The 20,588-nt window shown below is 34.9% G+C and overlaps 1 protein-coding gene and 1 pseudogene across 1 annotated transcript in view; both read left to right on the top strand.

Annotated features, from left to right (window-relative positions):
• Positions 1–1,607: 1,607 nt before the first annotated feature.
• On the top strand, positions 1,608–2,046 carry LOC134472291 (ubiquitin-like protein ATG12; annotated as a pseudogene).
• A 2,646-nt stretch (positions 2,047–4,692) lies between these two features.
• Positions 4,693–20,588, top strand: part of LOC100734717 (cytochrome P450 3A9-like) — a 44,820-nt gene continuing 28,924 nt past the window's right edge. Inside the window, exons 1-8 of the mRNA XM_003469878.5 lie at positions 4,693–4,883; positions 8,214–8,307; positions 8,857–8,909; positions 9,323–9,422; positions 10,965–11,078; positions 11,683–11,771; positions 13,002–13,150; positions 19,626–19,753. Of these exons, the coding sequence (XP_003469926.3) occupies positions 4,813–4,883; positions 8,214–8,307; positions 8,857–8,909; positions 9,323–9,422; positions 10,965–11,078; positions 11,683–11,771; positions 13,002–13,150; positions 19,626–19,753 (798 nt within the window). The 5' untranslated portion in view covers positions 4,693–4,812. The remainder of the gene's footprint in view (positions 4,884–8,213; positions 8,308–8,856; positions 8,910–9,322; positions 9,423–10,964; positions 11,079–11,682; positions 11,772–13,001; positions 13,151–19,625; positions 19,754–20,588) is intronic.

Here is a 20,588-nt window from a genome sequence, read left to right as displayed (position 1 = left end):
ATATTGGAAAAGCCTGGAATTCATAATCTTTTTTGATTATGGTTTATCTGTCATTCTTCAAAATATCTTTCTCACTCTAATCTTGGTGTCTTCAATCTTGAAGGAGAAGCAGAGATCAGATAAGTTTATGTCTACTGTAAATATTCTCTATTTTTATTTATTTATTTATTTTATTTAAGAGGAAAAAGAGAAAAACACAAAACAAACCAAAGCGGTGTAAGGGTACACGTAATACAGAACTACAAAAAAAACAAAACAAAACAAAAAAGACAAAACAAACAACAACAAAAAAAAACCATAACAGTAAGAAATCACCTGTTAGTATATTACATATTATCATCTTGAAAATAGTTCCTCAAATCACAGTATCAAAGAATACAAGGTGGACATTCAAACAGGTAGACTGCAAACAGCTGTGTTCAATGATCCAAAAACATTGATACAGTCAGCTATTTAACACCCCTAAACACACTTGCTGTTATATCCGTTAGAGCTCTTTTTCTTTTTTTTTCCCCTCTCTTTTTTACAACAAAATTCACGCACTTTGGATTTCATTACTCCTTAGTGCTTATTACTTTTTTTTTTGGGGGGGGGAAGAATACAGTCAAATATGGCAAAACAAAGCTGTCAGTCAATACCAAGGATAGACATAGCACATGATGTAGAACAGAGTACAAGTTTATCAACAATGGTTATCAACGTTGTCCCTTGTTTCCTTAAAAAGAATTGTCTATCTCATTAGATATTATAAAGTTGGACAAAACAGTAGAGAACAAGACCAATAAAACTTAGGCATTGTAAACATGTAAATATTCTTTAAATGATTAAAATTTCCATATGAAGACCTGAGTAGGAATCTCACTCAAATTTTAAGGTAGCATGCAGACAAAAATGCACTGTGATGATAAAGATGGCAAGTGGCTACCGTGCATTTATTTACCCATTGGATATTGCAGGAAAAATGAAGAATCAATGCTTTCAGCATAGGCAGATCTTAATTCTTCTTTCAGTATCACCTGGACTAAAAATATGAAAATTTACAATGTCAGGCTGATTGTGATCCATATATCACTGAGTCTGTGTACCACCTGTCCTCTGCTAGTGACATCAGAGTCAGAAGACCATTTGGGTATTAGTCATCTATATATTCTAAGCACTTAAACCAGACATTTAAGGGTACACAGTAATTTTTTCAATAAATACATGCATAAATGAAAGACTAGAGGTCTTGGGATGTTCTTCCAGCATATAGGGCCTCTCTACAAATGTGCAGTAAAACTGTTAGCATAGAAATCTCTTAAAGTGTTTACTCTCTATTGAATTGATTTCACAAAAACGTGCCACTTCTTATTGATCTTTGTGGAACAAGACCTTTGTTGTTAGAACAGGGTGTGTTTATTCTTAAGGAATTGTTCCTGTTGGTATAAATCCCAATTCAGTTGTGCCAGTGCCAAGAGGTGACCAGGCAGGTGGTACAGAAAAACTGCTTACAAAGGCTGAGGATGCAAAAGAAGGAAGAGAAAAAGATGTGCATAGGCACAGTTTAAACTTTTATTTCTGTTTTGTTAACAATATCAAGGCCACTTCTGGCCCTGCTCTGCCCTGGGATGATTGTGGAGGAATCAGAGTCCCTGCTGCACCTCCCCGGTTGCTGTGGCTGCTGGCAGCCGGGCACTTGGGGAACTCTCCCTGGAAACAGCCACACCATAGCCTCATTCTTCTGCTGCAGTTTTGTCAGGGAAGGAAGGACCTGCCAGTGACACCAAGAAAAGAATTGACATCTGGGTAAAGGCTGTGGGAGACACCCCTATAAGGAAAGCAAATAAGTGGGCGGTAGAGCAAATGTTGACGATCTAAGGACTCATTGATTTTTTTTAGAAAGTCCTTTAAGTTTGTTGCCTCTGAACAGTTGTTTATTTATGTGACTCAATCATTTGCACTTTCCCAGATCAGGAAGTTTGAAGTAGTGGTAAGTTAGTCCTGTGTTACTGCAAATCTCAGGCATGGGATGAACCGCAGAGAAAAATAACTTGCTTCTCAAAATGATTGTTTAAAAAGGAAATGGCTCTGAAAAGTTTTGCTGCCAGTGGCAAGAGACTTAATGAATATGGACTGCTCAGCCTGTATCTGCTCTCACTCATGAATATGCATAAGAAAACATCCACAGAGTGAATGGATTCACAAAAATATGATAAATGTTAATACAAAAATCATCATGAAAGATTAACATTACAGTATGTCCATTGTTCCTGCCAGAATTATTGTTTCTGAAGAGCCTCCAAAGGAGAAAAGGAGATTGAAACTATAAATTTCTTCATTACTGGTTCTTAGTGTCTGAAATTGTTTACTCATATTATTGGTACTCTGTTGACTTTTTATGGTAAAATTAATTTTTTAAAAATAATTTTATTTTTGTAGCTTATTCAGGGATTCTCATTTTGTTCGAGAGAGTGAGTAGCTTATATTTATATTTTATCTACTGTAACGCCTTTTGTAACTAACGCAGACATGGTGACTGAATACCTTACATAGTCCAGCAGAGGGCTGCCCTGCTAGTCACAAAGGTTTGGCAGTTTGACTTTCCGTCATTGCTAGGTGATTAACAGAAGAAAAGACTGTTCTTGGTAACTTACAATATTATTAAGATGAAAGACTTTAAACAATAAATATAGTTATGTTGAGTAGCAAGTAATTTTATAAGTTCTGCAAAAATGAGTCATGCAGCAGTTTTCATTCCTGTCATTTAAGATTCTTTCATCACAATGTTGTGTTATTCTCAATTAGAAATGTCAAAAACTGGCTGAGTAACTCTGACAACATCAAGTGTTTCATACTGGATTTTCCAGATTGAAAGCACACAAATAATAACTGAAAAATAGCCTTAGATGTTATGTATTTCTGTGCCATGACTTCAGAGTACTGTTTTTACTATTGATATCAGATTGATTATTGCTCAAAGTGAGAGTCATTCCAATAAATTTAATTGAATATTCAAACAATAAAAAAATCAGAATGTTGAGCTTTTGATTGCCATTTAATTTAGGTATCCCAACCCCTGGAGCCTGGGTTAGGATGGGTCTGGGACTGTTAGGGATCTGGCCCCACAGCATGAGGTAAGAAGTAAGAGAAGCTTCATCTATATTTAGAGTTGCTCTCCATAGTTTACTTGACCATCTGAGCTCCATATTCTTCAGATTAGCTGCAGTATTGGATTTTCATATGAGCATAAACTGTATTGTGAATTGAGGATGTGAGAGACCTAGATTGCATGTTCCTTTGAATCATCCCGAAGTCACCCCCATACCAGCCTGTGGAGAATTGTCTTCCATGAAAACTGGTGCCCAAAAGGTTGGAGATCATTGGCTTCTAATTTTCTATTTCTAAATTAAATAGACAAGTGACATGGCTCTGAGTCAAGAACATGAGGTACTATAATTTCCAAATACTCAACCACTGCATCTCTTCCATTGGGAATCTGATAGGAGGCTCACTGGTCACAATGATTGCTTTTACCAGTCTCCTCCTAAATCATCTCTAGAGACCTGCTTTTCACTTATTGAATAATAACTAATTCATCTAAAACAAGGAGCCATTTGCTGTGTCAGTCATTGATTCAGAAAAAACTTGGAATCATATTTTTTGGATATTGTGTGTGTTATCTGTAGAAACAGCACCCATGACATTTGTGGTTAATGTATTTGGGAGTCTACCTTTCCATGCAAGCTGTTCTTTTCTTCTGCCCTTTCATACCGATTAATCATTGACATGCAGGCTTTTCTGAGAAAGTTAATACTTAACTTGTTGTTTGCTACATGACTCTCTGAAGCCCTGCAAATGCAGCAGCGTGAATTCATACTGTTCAGTAATGCAGCCATCAGCTTCAGCTTTTCCATGTCCTGTGTCTCCTTAGCGACCCTTTTGGCAGAAGGCTCTTTGCAGCCAGCCTGAATGCACCAGGAAGGCAGCTGAGATAGAAGCTTCACTTGCTCTCTTACCATAGTGAAGGAAGATTGAGTGGTTACCACAGACTCACATAGGCCATGTAGAAGCCCCGCAGTGTCTCCTAGCTCAACCAAATTATCTAGATGCCAACTCTGTAAAGTCTTCTTAAAGGTCTAGTAGCATAATAATGAATAATATTTTGACTATGCCCTGAAAAGCTCATGATCTTGTAAAGGCAAACAATCAAGGAAACAAAGTATATTGCACCAGATGCTGCAGATAACAGATGTCCAGAGGATAAAATGCTTCTATCCAGGACATTTAATAAGAAAAGACTAGATGATGAAGCTTTGACTGAGTTTATGAATTTTGAAGGATGAATAAGAATCTTCTGTGGGCACAGGAAAGTTTAGGCAAAGGAACTTGGACAAGTAAGTAAACATATATATTCTTGTTTGAGTGAATTTCAAGCATTTCAGTATAACTGGCACTGAATGCAAGAACAGAGTCCAGGTTTTGCAATGCCAATCACTTCCGACATGAGCAAAGTACTTTGTCCATAATGATAACACTGAGCTTTTTAAAATTTTCCACAAACTATGACTCAGAGCCCACAGTAGGCACATTTATGACTCTTCTGACTGCTGAGGTAGGGAAGCCACCAGACTTTGCAACTGGGGTGGAGCACAGATGGTTTTGCTACTAGTTGCACATCCAGTCCCACCTCCTTCCCCAGTAAACATTTGTGATTGGTCTCATTGAATTACAACTGGGCAGGAAAGGGGAGCTTTGCAGGCAGGGCCCTGAAAAGTATCACACAATTAGCTGGGAAGCAAAATCAGTGGAGAGAATCGCTGGAGGAAATTTGTAATGAATCTGATTCCAAACTATGCCATGGAAACCTGGGTTCTCCTGGTCACCATCCTGGTGCTCCTCTATCTGTGAGTAGCTGTCTAAAAAGCCCGGTGGTATCATATTTTTGGAATCATATTTTTTGGATATTGTGTGTGTTATCTGTAGAAACAGCACCTATGACATTTGTGGTTAATGTATTTGGGAGTCTACCTTTCCATGCAAGCTGTTCTTTTCTTCTGCCCTTTCATACTGATTAATCATTGACATGCAGGCTTCTCTGCATTTGAGGACTTGGGTTACAAATCATATTGCTCTTTCTCTTAGATCAAAAGTAAAAATGACAGGGCACTTGTTTAAGAGCTGGATGTTACCAAAATCTAAGGGATGATTACAAATCTAATACAACACTTTGAAGGAATCACTAAGTACTTGTCACCTAGAAAACTCCATTAGTGGTATCACTTGCTTTGGATAGTGATCAACCAGATTTATCCAACCAGAATTTAGCAAAGGTAGATTACTGTCCCATGTTCAGTGGGACGCAAACTTACACAGCTGCTCAGGATTCTGGGATAAGAGGTTTCTTCATGAGTTTTTATGTCATTATCTTTTTGTTCTCTGTCTGTTCACAAATGTGCACGAAGATAGCCCTTTGTTGACATAGGTTGTTCCTGTACCTTCTGTAGCCCACTCCAGCACCACTTGCACAATTCTCTAAGATCACACCTGACAGATTCAGGTGATATTCTTACCTCTCTGAAAATCCCCTTCCTTCTATAGCTGAATTCCTCTACTACACAATATACAGTACTCTTTAACTGTAAATAATGATTATTTTGAAAAGAAAATGATGTTTTGAACTTTTTTTTACATTTCTTTGACTTTTCTTCCTTGTTTCTGGGTGCTTAGCTTCAGGCCAGGTATATAATTTTTCCCCAATATAAAATCTACTGACAGCCTCAAAATGTGAGAATCCTCAGGCCAGCTTGCATTTAAAAATATTTTTCCTTTTAAAATATAGAGTCAAATTAGGGTCAACTAAAAAATTTCCTGTCCAATATTCCTATCCAATAAAAAAGTTCCTGTCTATGGTGGGATGCCAGGCACCAAAGAGCAAGAGAAAGAGGTGTTGTATTGGACTGTGGGTAGAAGAAGCTCCCATCATGTCACATTTGATTTGTATGTCAGTTTTACATTTGTAAACAGGAGCTAGTCAATGTGATGTGAAAACAGGAATTAAAAGTCTAGTGTAAATATTCAAAGAGAAAATTAGAAGTTTAGGGAAATATATTTTCCATAATACCTTAAAATATGGTCATGCCATTCTACTCAATTTTAAAATTTCCTTGAGATGAGTACATGAGTTGAATTTAGAATATGGTAAATGGCTAAAATTTTAAAGTATTTTTCATTATAAAAGACACATTGCCATCAGTTCCCCTCAGGTGCCCTCAAAATATTCCCTCTCATTTCAAGCAAACTCCATTATTCTTGTCACGTTTTGAAGTTGTTTTTGGAGTCCTCTATGGTAACTTTTTATGGATGCTTCAATGTCTTGCACCAATTCAAAATATTAAGGACAATTTCTGTCAAATAAAAATATTCAATGTGTCCTCAGCCAAATTATTTTCTTGCTCTGCTTTTTCTAGATTTTCCCTAAAGTTAAAATGACCATGAAACATAAGCAGTTTTAATCAATTCAGGATATTAAGGGAACCATAAAAGTACAACTAAAAACCATGAATAAATTGCTTCAGACAGTGGCAAGAGCAATGAGATAATGGGGCTCAAAGGCAGAGAAGCATTTTGAGGGGGGTTAATGCCAATGTGTCTTTTAATGTAAAATATTTTTAAAAATGTGGACCTTCACCACACATTTGGATCACCCCTTGTACATCACATTCCTTTACAAAGTTAAAATAGGAGTGCAGTGTTTGGGACAAGAGGCATGCTTAAAATGATCTCATCTTTTTAGAATAATGACAAGAAGATAAATATAATGTAAAAATGTCTATGTCTCAGATACTGCTTACATATATGGTTTTAAATATATCTGTGTAGCAGTTTGTTTTACTTTTTTTAAGTGTACCTGGCCACCAAGTTATCTCAGTCTCTCATTGTAAAAGACAGTATGAGCCAGTGATGAAATAAAAGATACCCAGGTGGGCATTAGGAGCAAATGAGAAAATATTCCTGTCCACTCAGGGAAGAACTCCTAGAGACACACATGTGTACCAGCCCCTGCTTAATGTCACTAGGGAGTAGAAGTGATGGCATCACATCTGCTTCCTAAGTCAACACAAGTACTGAAATGACACTGAAAAACTATAGTCTGATTCTCTCAGGAACACTCAAAGTCAAGTTTGTAGATTTTTATCAAGTATACAATCTTGGGTGCCTAAGATTTTCAACTACTGTTAGCTAATTTTTGTGATTTGGGGGATTTTTCAGGGAGTGTGAGTGTTGTAGTCAGGGGTTGTACACAGTGAACAATTCAGACCAGGACATGGAGTTTATAATATTTTTATAATGGTCACTGGAAGTTAACACAGGAGAATGTAGGAAATCTATCCGCAACACCAATGACATAGATTATTTAGTCAAGAGTCTAAACCCCACGGCAATGTCCCACATGAGTCCACATAAAAACCCAGAGCTCAGGACAACACCTCCACGAGTCCAACTGGAAGTTCAGAGCCCACAAGAAGGACTCACACCGGTCTCCTTTATGGATTCGTGCCAGGAAGACCCAAGGGTCAGAGGTGGAAGCCAGAAAGTCTATGCCAGCAGGATGAAGGAGCTGTGCTAGTGGGATGAGGGTTCCACACTGGAGCCGAGAAGTCACACTCACAACAAAGAGTGGGGCTGTCCTGAAAGGCACCACAGCTGTCCTCAGCGACATAGAGGCCCCGAGCTCTTCCGATGACAAGCACAATCGGGTACGTGCCAGAAAACAGCGTGATGATTTCATCCTGGAAACCAGGCAGCACATATCTTCCCCTCCGGAGCCGGGAAGCAATGCTGGATGTGAAGACCAAAGCTTCTCCAGGAGAACCAACAGCTCAGACAGCAACTCGTAGGAGAACCCACAATGCTTCCTTAATGCCTCAATCCCTCCCAACACCTCTCTTCTTTTCCACCTATTTATCCTGGCAACCCTCTTCAGGTGGAGCATCTTCTCTCAATACATGCTGATGTAATCCAGCTGGTGTTAAGTTGACCACCAGTTCTCAAACCATAACAGTGAGAGAGAAGATAATGAGCAATTGTAATTATACCTACTGGAGTTTTGATTATTGTTTATTTATTACTTATTATCTTCCTGGCTTGAACTCTAGTTCTTGAGCCAGTGACTAATGACTCATATTTATATACAGTTAAAATCCTTGCACCTGGTTTTCTCTGTTACTTTGTAGCTATGGGACCTCTTCACATGGCCTTTTTAAGAAGTTGGGAATTCCTGGACCGAAACCTCTCCCCTTTTTTGGAACTATTTTGGGCTACCGCAAGGTGAGTATTGTCTATGTGTAAAGGTGGCATCTCCCCAAATTTCTGTATTGAGTGGAAGTACTAGAAAGATAGCTGTGTCTTCATTAACTCACATTTTCACTTAACAACATGATTGAGACATAAATTTGCTGATTGACAGATGTCACTAGAATTTTCAAAATCCTACATGATCTAGAATTCCAAAGACAGTTTATAAGATCAACAAAAGAATGCTGAATGAAGAGATTAAAGAGCTTTCGTGTTCCTGGGAAACTCACTTTCCTCAGCTTTGGTTTCCTCACATGCCCACAGAGGAAATAATGTAGAGGTTTCAGGATTTCAGACATCACAACCAGAGCAAGAACAGTACTAAATGAGAAAGGGTTCCTTAACATTAATAGACAAGGAGGTATGCTTTTGTTACAGATGTCTCTGAATACAATTTTTCTTCTAAAAGCACATGAGACATATTAAGCCTGAATTCATGGGATTCCAGTCATTTGTATCTGTTAGAGATGTGGTCATTACATTTATAGCAATAATGGAATTTGGTTTTCCTTCTCTCCCCAGGGTTTTTGGGATTTTGATACAAATTGTTATAAAAAGTATGGAAAAATATGGGGGTGAGTATCCTGGAAACTTGCATTAGATTATTTTGTTAGGGTGAGGTATGCACTGTCTGAAGACAGTATCAGTCTAGAGTTTTGGGGATGCAGCTGTCCAAGACTTTTGGAGATGTGTTTGGGCAGGGCTCCAGTACATCACAGGAGTTGAAATCCACAGTCTAAATTGAGAACGCTGCATGTTATGATTTTTCTTCAGGCGATGATGGACAAGGGCCTACTAGCCTTATTTTCTGTCTATGGTTTGGCCATTCCTTTAGTCTCCACTTTTCCTTTCTTTAGTTCCCTTTAACTGCATTATTTGAGACCTTAATACTGCGTTCTTACAAATGTATGGTATTTTTTCTATGTTGATTTCCCTTTAATTAAATGCTGACAGTAAATAATTTTTCAACTCTGTTTTCCTACCACAGGTTTTATGATGGTCACCAGCCTGTGTTAGCTATCACAGATCCAGACATGATCAAAACAGTGCTGGTGAAAGAATGTTATTCTGTCTTCACAAACAGGCGGGTAAACATCCACTTTTCAACATTTCAGTATCGACTTATTAGTTCAATCTTATCATGAAATAATTATAAACTCACAGGAATTTGCCAAAAAGAGTAAACCAGGAGGTTGCAAGTACTCTTTATCTTGTTTTTCCCTAGATTATATTAGGACAAATTTATTGTGTAGTTACAAGTATAGTAATAGGAAAGTAATACAATCCATGGAGTTTCCAGTTTCTTATGCTCTCATTGTGTGTAGCTCTATGAAATTCATCACATGCACGCATTTGTGTAACAATCAACTCAGTCAGCATATGGAACTGTTTCTTTACCAAGAGCTCTCTGTGCTTGGTAGCCTGCCTTTCCTATTAACAAGAAACATTTTTCAGAGTAGTTGTTCTCCTTTGGAGGGGGCCAATATATTTACTTTTCCATTTATGATTGTGTTGTCATTGGCACTTCCTGGTTCTTTTCCTGTAGCTTCTATCATGTTATTTTTCTGTCTTAAATATTACATAGTTGTGTGCTTTACACTTAAAGTATATGATCCAGTTGGTGTTAAATGTTGTACAGTGCATGACGTTAAGGTCAAGTTTTTTTCTTTTCTTTTAGAACCATGTGTGTCCAGTAAAAGTCACATGGGTCTAGGTGTGAGGATCTGTTTTTCATTTTCAAATTTTATGCCATTTAATCACTGTCTTTCTTCCTCTTGTACCACACCATTATTATTGTGTCTATGTACTGAATCAACATAATGTATAATGATTCTGACAATCTCATTTCATATTTTTCAGAATAATTTCACCTATTGTTATTTTTTGCCTTGTCATACAAATTCAGAATAAACTTTTGTATGTCTTACAAGAAACTTACCAATATTTTGGTAAGAGTTGAATTCTTCTAATAGGTAACTGGATAAATCATTATTATTGGTATGCTGAGTTTGTATGTCTATGATGCCTATGTACCTCTCCATTTTTTAGGCATTTGTTTTGTTTGTCTGTTTGTTTATTCCTTCCATCAACATTTTCTAGTTTCTAGTACCCAGCCCAATACATGTTTTGCTAGAACTGTACTTCAAAGTACTTTATTTTCTCCAAAGTGATTAATAATAAAAATGTGTTTTTAAAATGTTTTCACATACTCCCATTTTATCTTAAATATATGCCTAGTTTTTGTGTATTAATTTTCATACTGAAACCTTGATGGAGGCATAGTTCCAGAGATTTTTGTGTACTACCTGAGACTTTCTATCTTAGAAAAAAATTTTCTTTTCCAAACCATATAACTTTTATTTTTTGCTTGCCTTACTGTAATAATTCAACTGGCTATAAGCATCAGTTAAAATTCAGAAAAATAAGGAATATTAAAGATTATATTCTTCAGGCTGAGGACATAGCTTAGCTGCTCAGGTGTCTGCCTGCAAGCATGAGGTCATGAGTTTGATCCCCAGTACAGAAAGAGAAAAGTTTATATCATTCATAAAGTCCATTATAACTATTCTTATTCAACATCATAGTCTACTATGGAGTAGGGCAAAATATCTTTTTTTTTTGAGCTGTAGACTTTTGGCCCAGTGGGATTTATGAAGAAAGCTATCAGTATATCTGAGGATGAAGATTGGAAGAGGATAAGAACATTGCTGTCCCCAGTGTTCACTACGGGGAAACTCAAGGAGGTAATATAATAAGAGAACTTTTAAAAGGAAACTTAAAGAATGAATCTTCATACTTGTACAAGTTAAGAATACAGTGTCTTTCCAAAAGGTGGTGCTTTGAATTTGAATTTTCTAAAAGTGGCACTTTATCTTTAGGTTTGATAAGACATATTATAATATTCAGTATTAGGACATAAAATATGTCAGTAGACATCCACAAACATACATCTGCCATAATACACATGCCTGTGTTTTAAATATGTTTATTATAAAGTAAGATTCCCAGAATAAAATCCCACTAGGATATCTACTTCTGGAAAAGACAGACTTGATTTCTTAGAAATAGATAAATCTTAGAAAAGGAAGATTATTTACTAGGAATTTTAGACTTACTTTTTATTGATTTATTAATCTTTCTTTAATTTTTCCTTAAGATATAAATTGCCAGAATTCATATGTTATGAATATCCCTATCATATTTCTTAGCAGATGATCCAATTAAACTTTTTAAGTCCAAAAAAATTCACTATAAATGACAGTTACAGTCTCATTCTTGGGAAAGTCAGACCATAGGATCTAAGTATCCTATCCTCATCTACCTAAGTGTGCTGTGTTTTGTGCTTAGATGTTTCCCATCATTGAACAGTATGGAGATGTACTCGTGAAAAACCTACGACAGAAAGCCAAGAAAGGTGAACCTGTCTCCATGAAAGAGTAAGTAGCAGTGAACTGAACTATTCTGAGACTCTCCTTCTGCCTCCCAGGGAGCTGAAATTCCTGATGCTGAATAACTGCAGTAACCAGAGAAAAGCAGCCATACTGCATTACAGTTTCAGCAGGCCATCCATAAAATACATCTTTCAAGAGAAAGTTGGGAAGCTAGAGCCGAGTCTTCCCTCTGTTTACAAAAGTCAAGAGTAATTTAGCGGCTTAATTATCTTTTTGGCTACTCTGGAGGATATAATGTACAGTTTAGAAAGAACAAAATACAATTGTACCAAACTTGTGAGTGTAGAGACCAGTGGTGATAGGAGAAGGCACCTGTAGTTATTGGAAGGTCCTGAGTGGGGCACAAATATGATGTGAAAATTAACTTAAATCACTTCATGAGTTTATAGAGATTGCCATAAAATTAATAAATATTAATCTTTTTATTAGTTTTTGTTCCTTTAACAATAACAGAATGAAGGTTCTAGAGAGGATATGAGTAGGACAACTAGAAAATTTATTGAGTAAACTGGAATTTTGGAATTATATAAGAGCCATGAATATGAACTGAGATTCTACTAAACAAACTGGAGGTTGTTTACTTAAATGTAGAATAATACAAATCCAAATTGGAGAGATTTACTATAGTTTTAAATTAGCAATAGTCTTGGTTTTCATATTCTGCAAGAATAACTCTGGACTGAGGACATCATCAGATTCCAGGGGAAGAAGAACAGATCTATCAGTAGCTTGAATAAAGGATGTAAATTAGAAGGATAGTGTTCCTAGCAACTCAGAACAGGTGTTACTGTTGTATGATGTATGAAAAATTAACTGTTTTCACTGACTATGATGAGTCAGGCCCTAGATCCATGTCACCTTTCTTGTTTTCCCTAGGAAGAATCAATGACTCCATCCTTGTCCTCATGATGCATCGTGTTTGCACATGTATTATTGTTCACACTATTGTAATATATCTGCATCTATCAATTTAAATCACTTTAACGTCCTTGTCACCCCTGGAAAAATGGAAGTTGTTAGTCCTCAACAAATACCCAACAAGTATGAGTGAGGAAGAACATAAAAGAGTATCCAGATTGTCCAATAGGTAGTTCTAATGGGGTGTGCACTTGTTTTTCCTGGCCATAGGAATTTACTCACACCCCTTAATTCATAAGTAACAGAAGAATGGAAGAGAAGTGCAAATTTTAATTTTTCACATCCTTCCCTACTCAGTGTCTTTGGGGCCTACAGCATGGATGTGATCACTGGCACATCGTTTGGAGTGAACATTGATTCCCTCAACAACCCACAGGATCCGTTTGTGGGAAAAGTCAAAAAGCTCTTAAAATTTAGTTTTTTTGATCCATTGTTCCTCTTAGGAGGTAGGTGGACTACTATTTTATTATTTATTGCTTTTTAAATTATTAATTGAGATATTATTCACATACCATCCTTCCTGTATATTTACACTATACAATTTTATGGTTTTTCAGTACGTTTAAAGTTTATCACAGCCATCATCACGTGTGTAATTATAAATCATTTTTATCAATTCAAAAGCCTGTAGCCTGGAATCATCAACTTTCCTACCATCTTTGGGCCTAGACATATATTAATCTCTTTTCTAATTCTGTATAATTTACTATTCTGGACATGGCATACAAATGAAAGTGTATAATACATAGCCTTTTGTTTTCTTTTCTATTTTTGTGGTAACGGGGATCAAACTCATTACCTCACGCTTGCCAGGCAGGCGCTTATGCCACTGAGCTAAATCCCCAGCCCTACATACCTTTTGGTGGTGGTTTCTTTTATTTGTCATTGTTTTCAAGTTCCATTCATCCTGAAGCATGTATCAATGTTCTACCTCCTTTCACAGGCAAAGAATATCTCATTGGACAGACATAGCATATTTCTTTTGTTCACTAGTTACAAACATTTGGATTGTTTTCATCTTTTGGCTATTGGGAACAGTAGGGCTATTGCTGTTATGGATGTTCTTGTACAAGTTTGACTTGAAAAAACTATTCTTAGTTATGTTTTCAATTTAATTTTAGTGTTACTAGTTCATCCTTGTTGTATGGAGTAGTAGGTTTTATTTCACCATATTTTCATATGCATATGAAACACTTTGATTAATTTAACTCTCCCGTACTTCCTCCCCTTCCTCTGCTCTCCTATGATCCCCTTTCACTTCCCTAATAGTCTCCCATCAACTTTCCTGTCGTGTCTCCTTTCTTTTTGAAAATATTTTTTTAGATTTACATATGGGACAAAATGTGATAACTGACTTTCTGAATCTGGCTTATTTTGCTTACTGTGTTGATCTCTAGTTTCATCCCCTTGTCTGCAAGTTGCATAATTTGACTTTATTGTTTTTATGACCAAAAACATCCTATAGTGTATATATACTACATTTTCTTTATCCATTCATCCATTGACAGACACCAAAGTTTAGTTTATTGTGAATTGTGCCACAATGAACATTGGTAGGTGGATGTCACTACAGTGTGATAACTTTAATCATTTGGAAATGTACTAAGGAGTGGTATAGCTGCATTGAGTGGTAGTTCTAATTTTCGTGTTTTAAAGAACCTCCACACTGACTTCTACAGTGGCTCTATTAGTTTACATTCCCACTTAAAGGGTAGGATATTTCCTTTTCTACTACATCTTCATCATAATTTTTAAAATATTCTTAATGATAGCTATTATTACCATGCTAAGATAGAATCTCAATGCAGTATTGATTGCTCTGCTGGATAAAAGTGCTGAACATTTTCTAGTACATTTATTGGCCTTTTGTACTTTTTTTTGAAAAGTGTTTATTTGCTTACTTAATGATTGAGTATTTTAATTTTTGAATGATTGAGTATTTGAATTTTTGGTGCTATCTGAAGATTTTTTGAGTTCTTTATATACTCTGAATATTAATCCTCTACCAGAAAAGTAGCTTTTAAATATTTTCTCCCAATCTGTGCAGAATCCATTCACTCTGCACTGTCTCCTTTGCTGTGCAGAAGCATTCTAACTTGTTGTAAATCTCTGTAATTACTGTTCTCATTTCCCATATTTTTGGAGTCCTAATCAGCATGCCTATGACAAGTGATTCCCTCTATTTGCCTCTTATATTTCAAAATTTCAAGTCTTAAACCTGGGTGTTTTATTTACTTTGAACTGATTTTGGTTCAAATTTTATTTAAAGAGAAGAAAACAAAACAGAAAAGGACAGAAATAATACACAATTTCAAAAAAACAGTAAGAAATCATTAGTTGATAAATTACATATTGTCCCCTTAGAAATAGTTGTTCAAGTTGAAAAAGTAAAGCTTACAAAGTGGACATTCAAACAGGAGACTGAAAACAGTTCTGTTTAATGGTCCAACAAAAACTTAGCAGTATGGTTATCAATCCTACACACTTAAACATACGTGCAAATATATCCTTTAGAGCACTTTCTTTTCCTGTATTTTTTTAAAATAGCAATTATACATTTTCAGCTTTATTACTCCTACCATTCCTATTTCTTATTACAGTACAGATATAATGTGATATTAATAAATATGATTCTTATTGAACTGATTTTTTGTACAGGATGAGGGATAAGGATTTGGTTCAATGCTTTATATGGGGATGTTTGGTTTTCCCTATACTATTTGATTTAAAATGATAATTTTCTCCCAAAGTGTATTTTTGACACCATTATAATACTCAGATTGCTACAGTGATATGGACATGTTTCTGAGCCATTGATTCTACTCCTTCAGTCTTGTGCCTGAGCCAGTGCAAGTACTATGAGTAGTATATAATTCGAAATTGAATAATGTGATGCTCTAGCCTTGAGTTTTCTTCTTAGGATTGTTTTGTTTATGCTGGATTTTTTAGATTTCCACATGAATGTTATAATTATTTTCTCCAATTCTATAAAGAATGCAATGACATATTGATGGGAATGATATTGAATTGAAAGATTGCTTTTGTTATGTGGTCATTTTAACAATATTAATTTTGTTAATCTATGGGAATGGTATTGAATTGGTAGGTTACTTTTGGTATATGGCCATTTAACAATATTAATTCTGCTAGTCTATGAACCAGGGAGGAAGGAGAGCTCAATATACAAAAGTCAATAAATGTACTATGCCCCATAAACAGAAGTCAAATGATAATCTGAAAACATACAGAAAAAACCTTTGATAAATTTCAATATAGCTTCTTGGCAAAACTCTTAAAAACTAGGTATAAAAATATCTTTTCTTAACATATTAACAACTATGCAGAACAAAACTGTAACCAATAACATGTTAAATGAGGAAAACTGAAACCATGTCCTCTAAAATCAGGAAGGAGTCAAAGATGCCAATTCTCACCATTTGAACTCAATTTACTACTTAAAAATGTAGCCAGAGCAATTACACATGAAAAATAAATGAAAGGATGCAATTAGGAAAAGAAGAAGTCAAATTATTTTTCACTTTCAACATCATTTGGACTCATTGAAATGACTGAAAACATTTTGTACAACGAAATAAGCTAGGACTGGCACACAATACAGTAAATCTACAGATGAATTTTAAGAGTATGGACATTTTAATAATTATTATTTTTTAATTCATGCACAGATTTATCTCTATTCTCTTTAATTTCAACAACATTTTATAGTTTTTAGTGTATGTCACTTTTTCAGATATGTTGTCATGCATGATACATTTTTAAAATTATTTTCAGTGAATTTCTTTGCTTTTGGATTTTTTCTTATGGTATATAGAAATATGACTTATTTTATATGCTAAGCTTAGATTCCAAAATGTAGCTGAATATATTAGTACTTGTACTATCTGATTAAAAATTAATATAGGGGTAATTTTTCCTTTTACATTATCTTGGAGGAAACCACTAAAGTATTAGTATCATGCTAGCTTTAAATTTCTGATGGATGAACTTTATTAGGTTGAAGAAATTCCATTCCAAACCTATTTTTTCATTTCTTTTTATTATTAGATGTTTGTTAAACATAATATATTGATCGTGGGGAATTGGTACATGTACATATTGTACTTCTGTCTTGATTATTTCTCACTTCTTTCCTTTCTCCCCACCCCCGGATGCATTTGATTTTTTGAATAACAAGAGTATTGTATTTTGTAAAACATTTTTCACATATAATACAATTGTTTTGTTTTGAATTTATTCATATTTCATAAAACATATTAATTCTAAGGTAGTTACTACCTAGTTATAGTATATGATCATTTTTATATGTTGATGGATTCAGGATGATAATATTTTGTTGAAGATTTTTCTCCAAAAATATAAGATATGTTAGCTTTAGATTTCTTTTCCCATGTTACCTTTGTTTATAATATTAGGGCAATATTGCCCTGAGGAAAATTTTGGAGAAGTGTCTATTTCAGACATGTTCCTGAACAATTCCTGTTACTTCTTTAAATATTTGTTAAAATGCACTGTCAAAACCATCTGTGCCTGACTTTTCTTTGTAGATGGTTCTTGATTTTTAATTCTGCCGTACTGAATGGTCTTTGCATAGGACTTCTATATACTTATATCTTTAGTCCATTTCTGTGATTTATATTTTTCTCTGGTTTTGTTCATCTAATCTGTTATAATATTTTTGTTATTGTTCTAATAATCTACTAGTTAATAAAATTCCTTTAGAGCCCTATTTTTGGATTTCATAGACTTCCTTAAAAATGTAATAGTATTTATTTGCAGTATATAGTGATTAAATTCCTTGTGAAGAAATTGTACATGTACATAATATATCTAACTTCTTTTTTTGTTCCCTGTTCCTCCTCTCTTTCTCTTCTCCTGATTCTCTTCTCATTTGAAAAGCATCTATTTTTCTATTTCTATAATCTCTCTTTTAGTTTGCTCTTTACATATAAGTGCAAACATGTGATACTTAAGTTCTTGTGTTTGATTTATTTCATTTAACATTATGATGTCAAGCTATGTTAACTTTTATTTGCTTTGTTTCTGCTCTTTGACTTTGAATGCTAGTAATTTCAGTCATTTATTTTTACTTCTGGGTAAATATAGGCAAGATTTTGCCAACTGTTAATATTTTCAAAGTGATTTTAATTTTCATTAATTTCTTCAATTGTGTTTTAGGTTTTATTTCATGAGACTCAGGTGTGGTATTAAATAATTTCTTCCTTCTCTATGCTTAGGTTCACTTGCTGTTTCTTCTTTAGCAACTTATGGTGTTAAGTTTGATTACTGATAGGAGATCTGTATTACTCAATACATACAACTGTCCCTCTGTGCTCTGCTTTTTATTATCATACATTCATTTTATTCATCATTTTTAAATCTCATTCAGTTTGCAACAATCGTTTATACTTTTTCTTGAACCCATGGGTCATTCGTGTGTGTTTTTATTAATTTTCACGTATTTCTGACCTTCCCGATTATTTCATTGTACACTAGCTGAGAAACATCCTGCATTAGTTCCACCCCAATTTCTCTTTCTTGAACAGCATGATCAGTTATAGCACCAGATTTAAGCCTGATTTATGTAATACTCCATTATATAAAAGAACCAAATGTTTTTTTTTAATACTTTTTGTGGTTGATGGGCATTTGGGTTGTTTCCAAGATTTAGCTATTACAAATTGTGTTGCTATAAACACGGGAGCACATATATCACTATGGCATGATGTTTTCAGTTCTTCTGGGAAAATACTCTGAATGGGGAGCATCTGGACTGAATTAGACCTCCAATCCTAGTTTTTAAAGGAATCTCCACTCTGATTTCCATAGTGGTTTTACCAGTCTACACTCCTGTCAAAGTGGAGGAGTGTTCCTGTTTCCCGCCAGTCCTGCCAGCATTTATTATTGGTTGATTTGTTGATGGCAGCCATTCTTTCTGGAGTGAGATAGAATCTCAGTGTTATTTTAATTTGTATTTTTCCAATGACCAGTGATTTTCAACATTTGTTCATGTATGTATTTGCCATTTGTATTTATTCATCTGAGAAGTATTTATCTCAGATGCCCATTTTTGGATTGGGTCTTTGAATTTGGGGAACCTGAAGCATAAACTAGAGGCTTTTATAGGTAAATAGATGCAACTTGAGACCAAAGTTGTAAGTGAAATATAGCAAAATCACACGTATAATTATCATATTGTCTCCCTAGTATAAAAAAACTGAAAGAGTAGTAAGATCCAAAATGTACAATACATATTGTGAAAATGAAAAGAAAAGAAAGTACTCAAAAGGAAAGAACAACTAGGATAGGAGAAAGGAGAAAAAGAAGGCAAAAGATTATATTTATAAAAGTATACATGTATATATATATATACAAGATAGATAACTATACTACTAATCTCTGTAAGTTCATCAAAAAGTTTGTGCTTTGTTTGATTGTTTCATCATTTTCATGCCTAAATCTTGTAATCTGAACAACTACTTCTAAGATAGCAATATGCAATGTATTAACCAGTGTTAATTTCCTACCATTTGAAAAATTGTATATTGTTTCTATTCTTTTTTTTGTTTTATTTTGTTTTGTTGTTAAAATTTTTTTAAAAATAAAATAAATAAATCCTGATTTGTGCAAAGTGACTGTTCTAATAATGCACCAAAGGATAAGAGGTCAAGGTGTTCAATCATGCTGTTTTGATCAATACAAATGGAGCCACTGATGATACTGCTAGTGATGGCCTGTAATGTGCTCTTGTTCAGGCAGTAGTCTGCAGCCCAAGAGAGTTGACAGGAATGGAATGGCTCCTACATGGGATCCCTGACAATTTACTAATCTGGGTGATATACAAATGTAATTGCTTGGGTAAATTTTTCATTTTCACTGTTTCCTTTTGTCTTTCTCCTATAGTACTTTTTCCGTTCCTTATACCAGTGATGGATGCGTTAAATCTCTCTGTGTTTCCAAGAGATGTTACAGACTTTTTAAAAAAATCTGTTGAAACAATGAAAGAGAGTCGCCTCAAAGAGAAACAAAAGGTAAAATCTGGTGGTAGTTGCATGTGAGTCTTTACTTGTTGATGACTTATTGTATACATACAATTTGTTCTTTGTCTCCTCCCGACTTCCCTTATGTCCCTCTCTTCTTCTTTCTGATTCTGTCTCTCTTTCTGTATGTTTCTCTTTGTCTCTGTCTACATCCGTCAGTCTGTCTCACTCCCTGTTTCCCTCTTCCCTTTTCTCCTTCTCTTTCTCTCATTCTTCTCCAGAACTTTTAATTTTCATTGTGAGAAGAATCTCACTATATCACTAAATTTCCCAGTCTCAGCTCAAATTTGCAATCTCTTGTACCTCAGCCTTCCAAAATTCTGGGTTTACAGATGTTCACTATTGTACCTAATATATATATATATTTCTATTATGCCATTTGCAGTAACCTAGCACCTTAAGGACTATAAGCATTGAATGTCATAAATGTGAGAGAAGATTAATAATATCCACAAGAAGAAAAATGGGGAAAGAGTACACAGAGAAGGAGGAAAGAGGGAGAGACTAAAAGTAATGAAGCTGCATTATGTACATGTACCCACTCTCTAAGATGGTTGTAAACTACATCCACTGGAAACATGTATTAATCAAATTATGAAGTTAGATGAAGAACTCTAAGAGAAACAGAGCTGTCACATTTTAGGGAGAGTGCAAAGTGATTCAGAGATAAAGCATTAAAATTAACTTATAGATATGATAACTAGTTTGTCATGGTATGTATAAAATTTAGATGTATCTATTCAAAATTACAGAAAAAAGATACTTCACACAGTCATTAAGGAAAAGCATACACAGATTTCTTAAACTATTAATGTTAGAACTACCA

This window comes from Cavia porcellus, unplaced genomic scaffold, assembly GCF_034190915.1.
Source record: "Cavia porcellus strain 051 isolate PalLab524CR breed Dunkin Hartley unplaced genomic scaffold, mCavPor4.1 scaffold_23, whole genome shotgun sequence".
Classification (NCBI taxonomy): Eukaryota; Metazoa; Chordata; class Mammalia; order Rodentia; family Caviidae; genus Cavia; species Cavia porcellus.
Note: the sequence above shows the minus strand (reverse complement) of the source record. Positions and strands in the feature narration are given on the sequence as shown.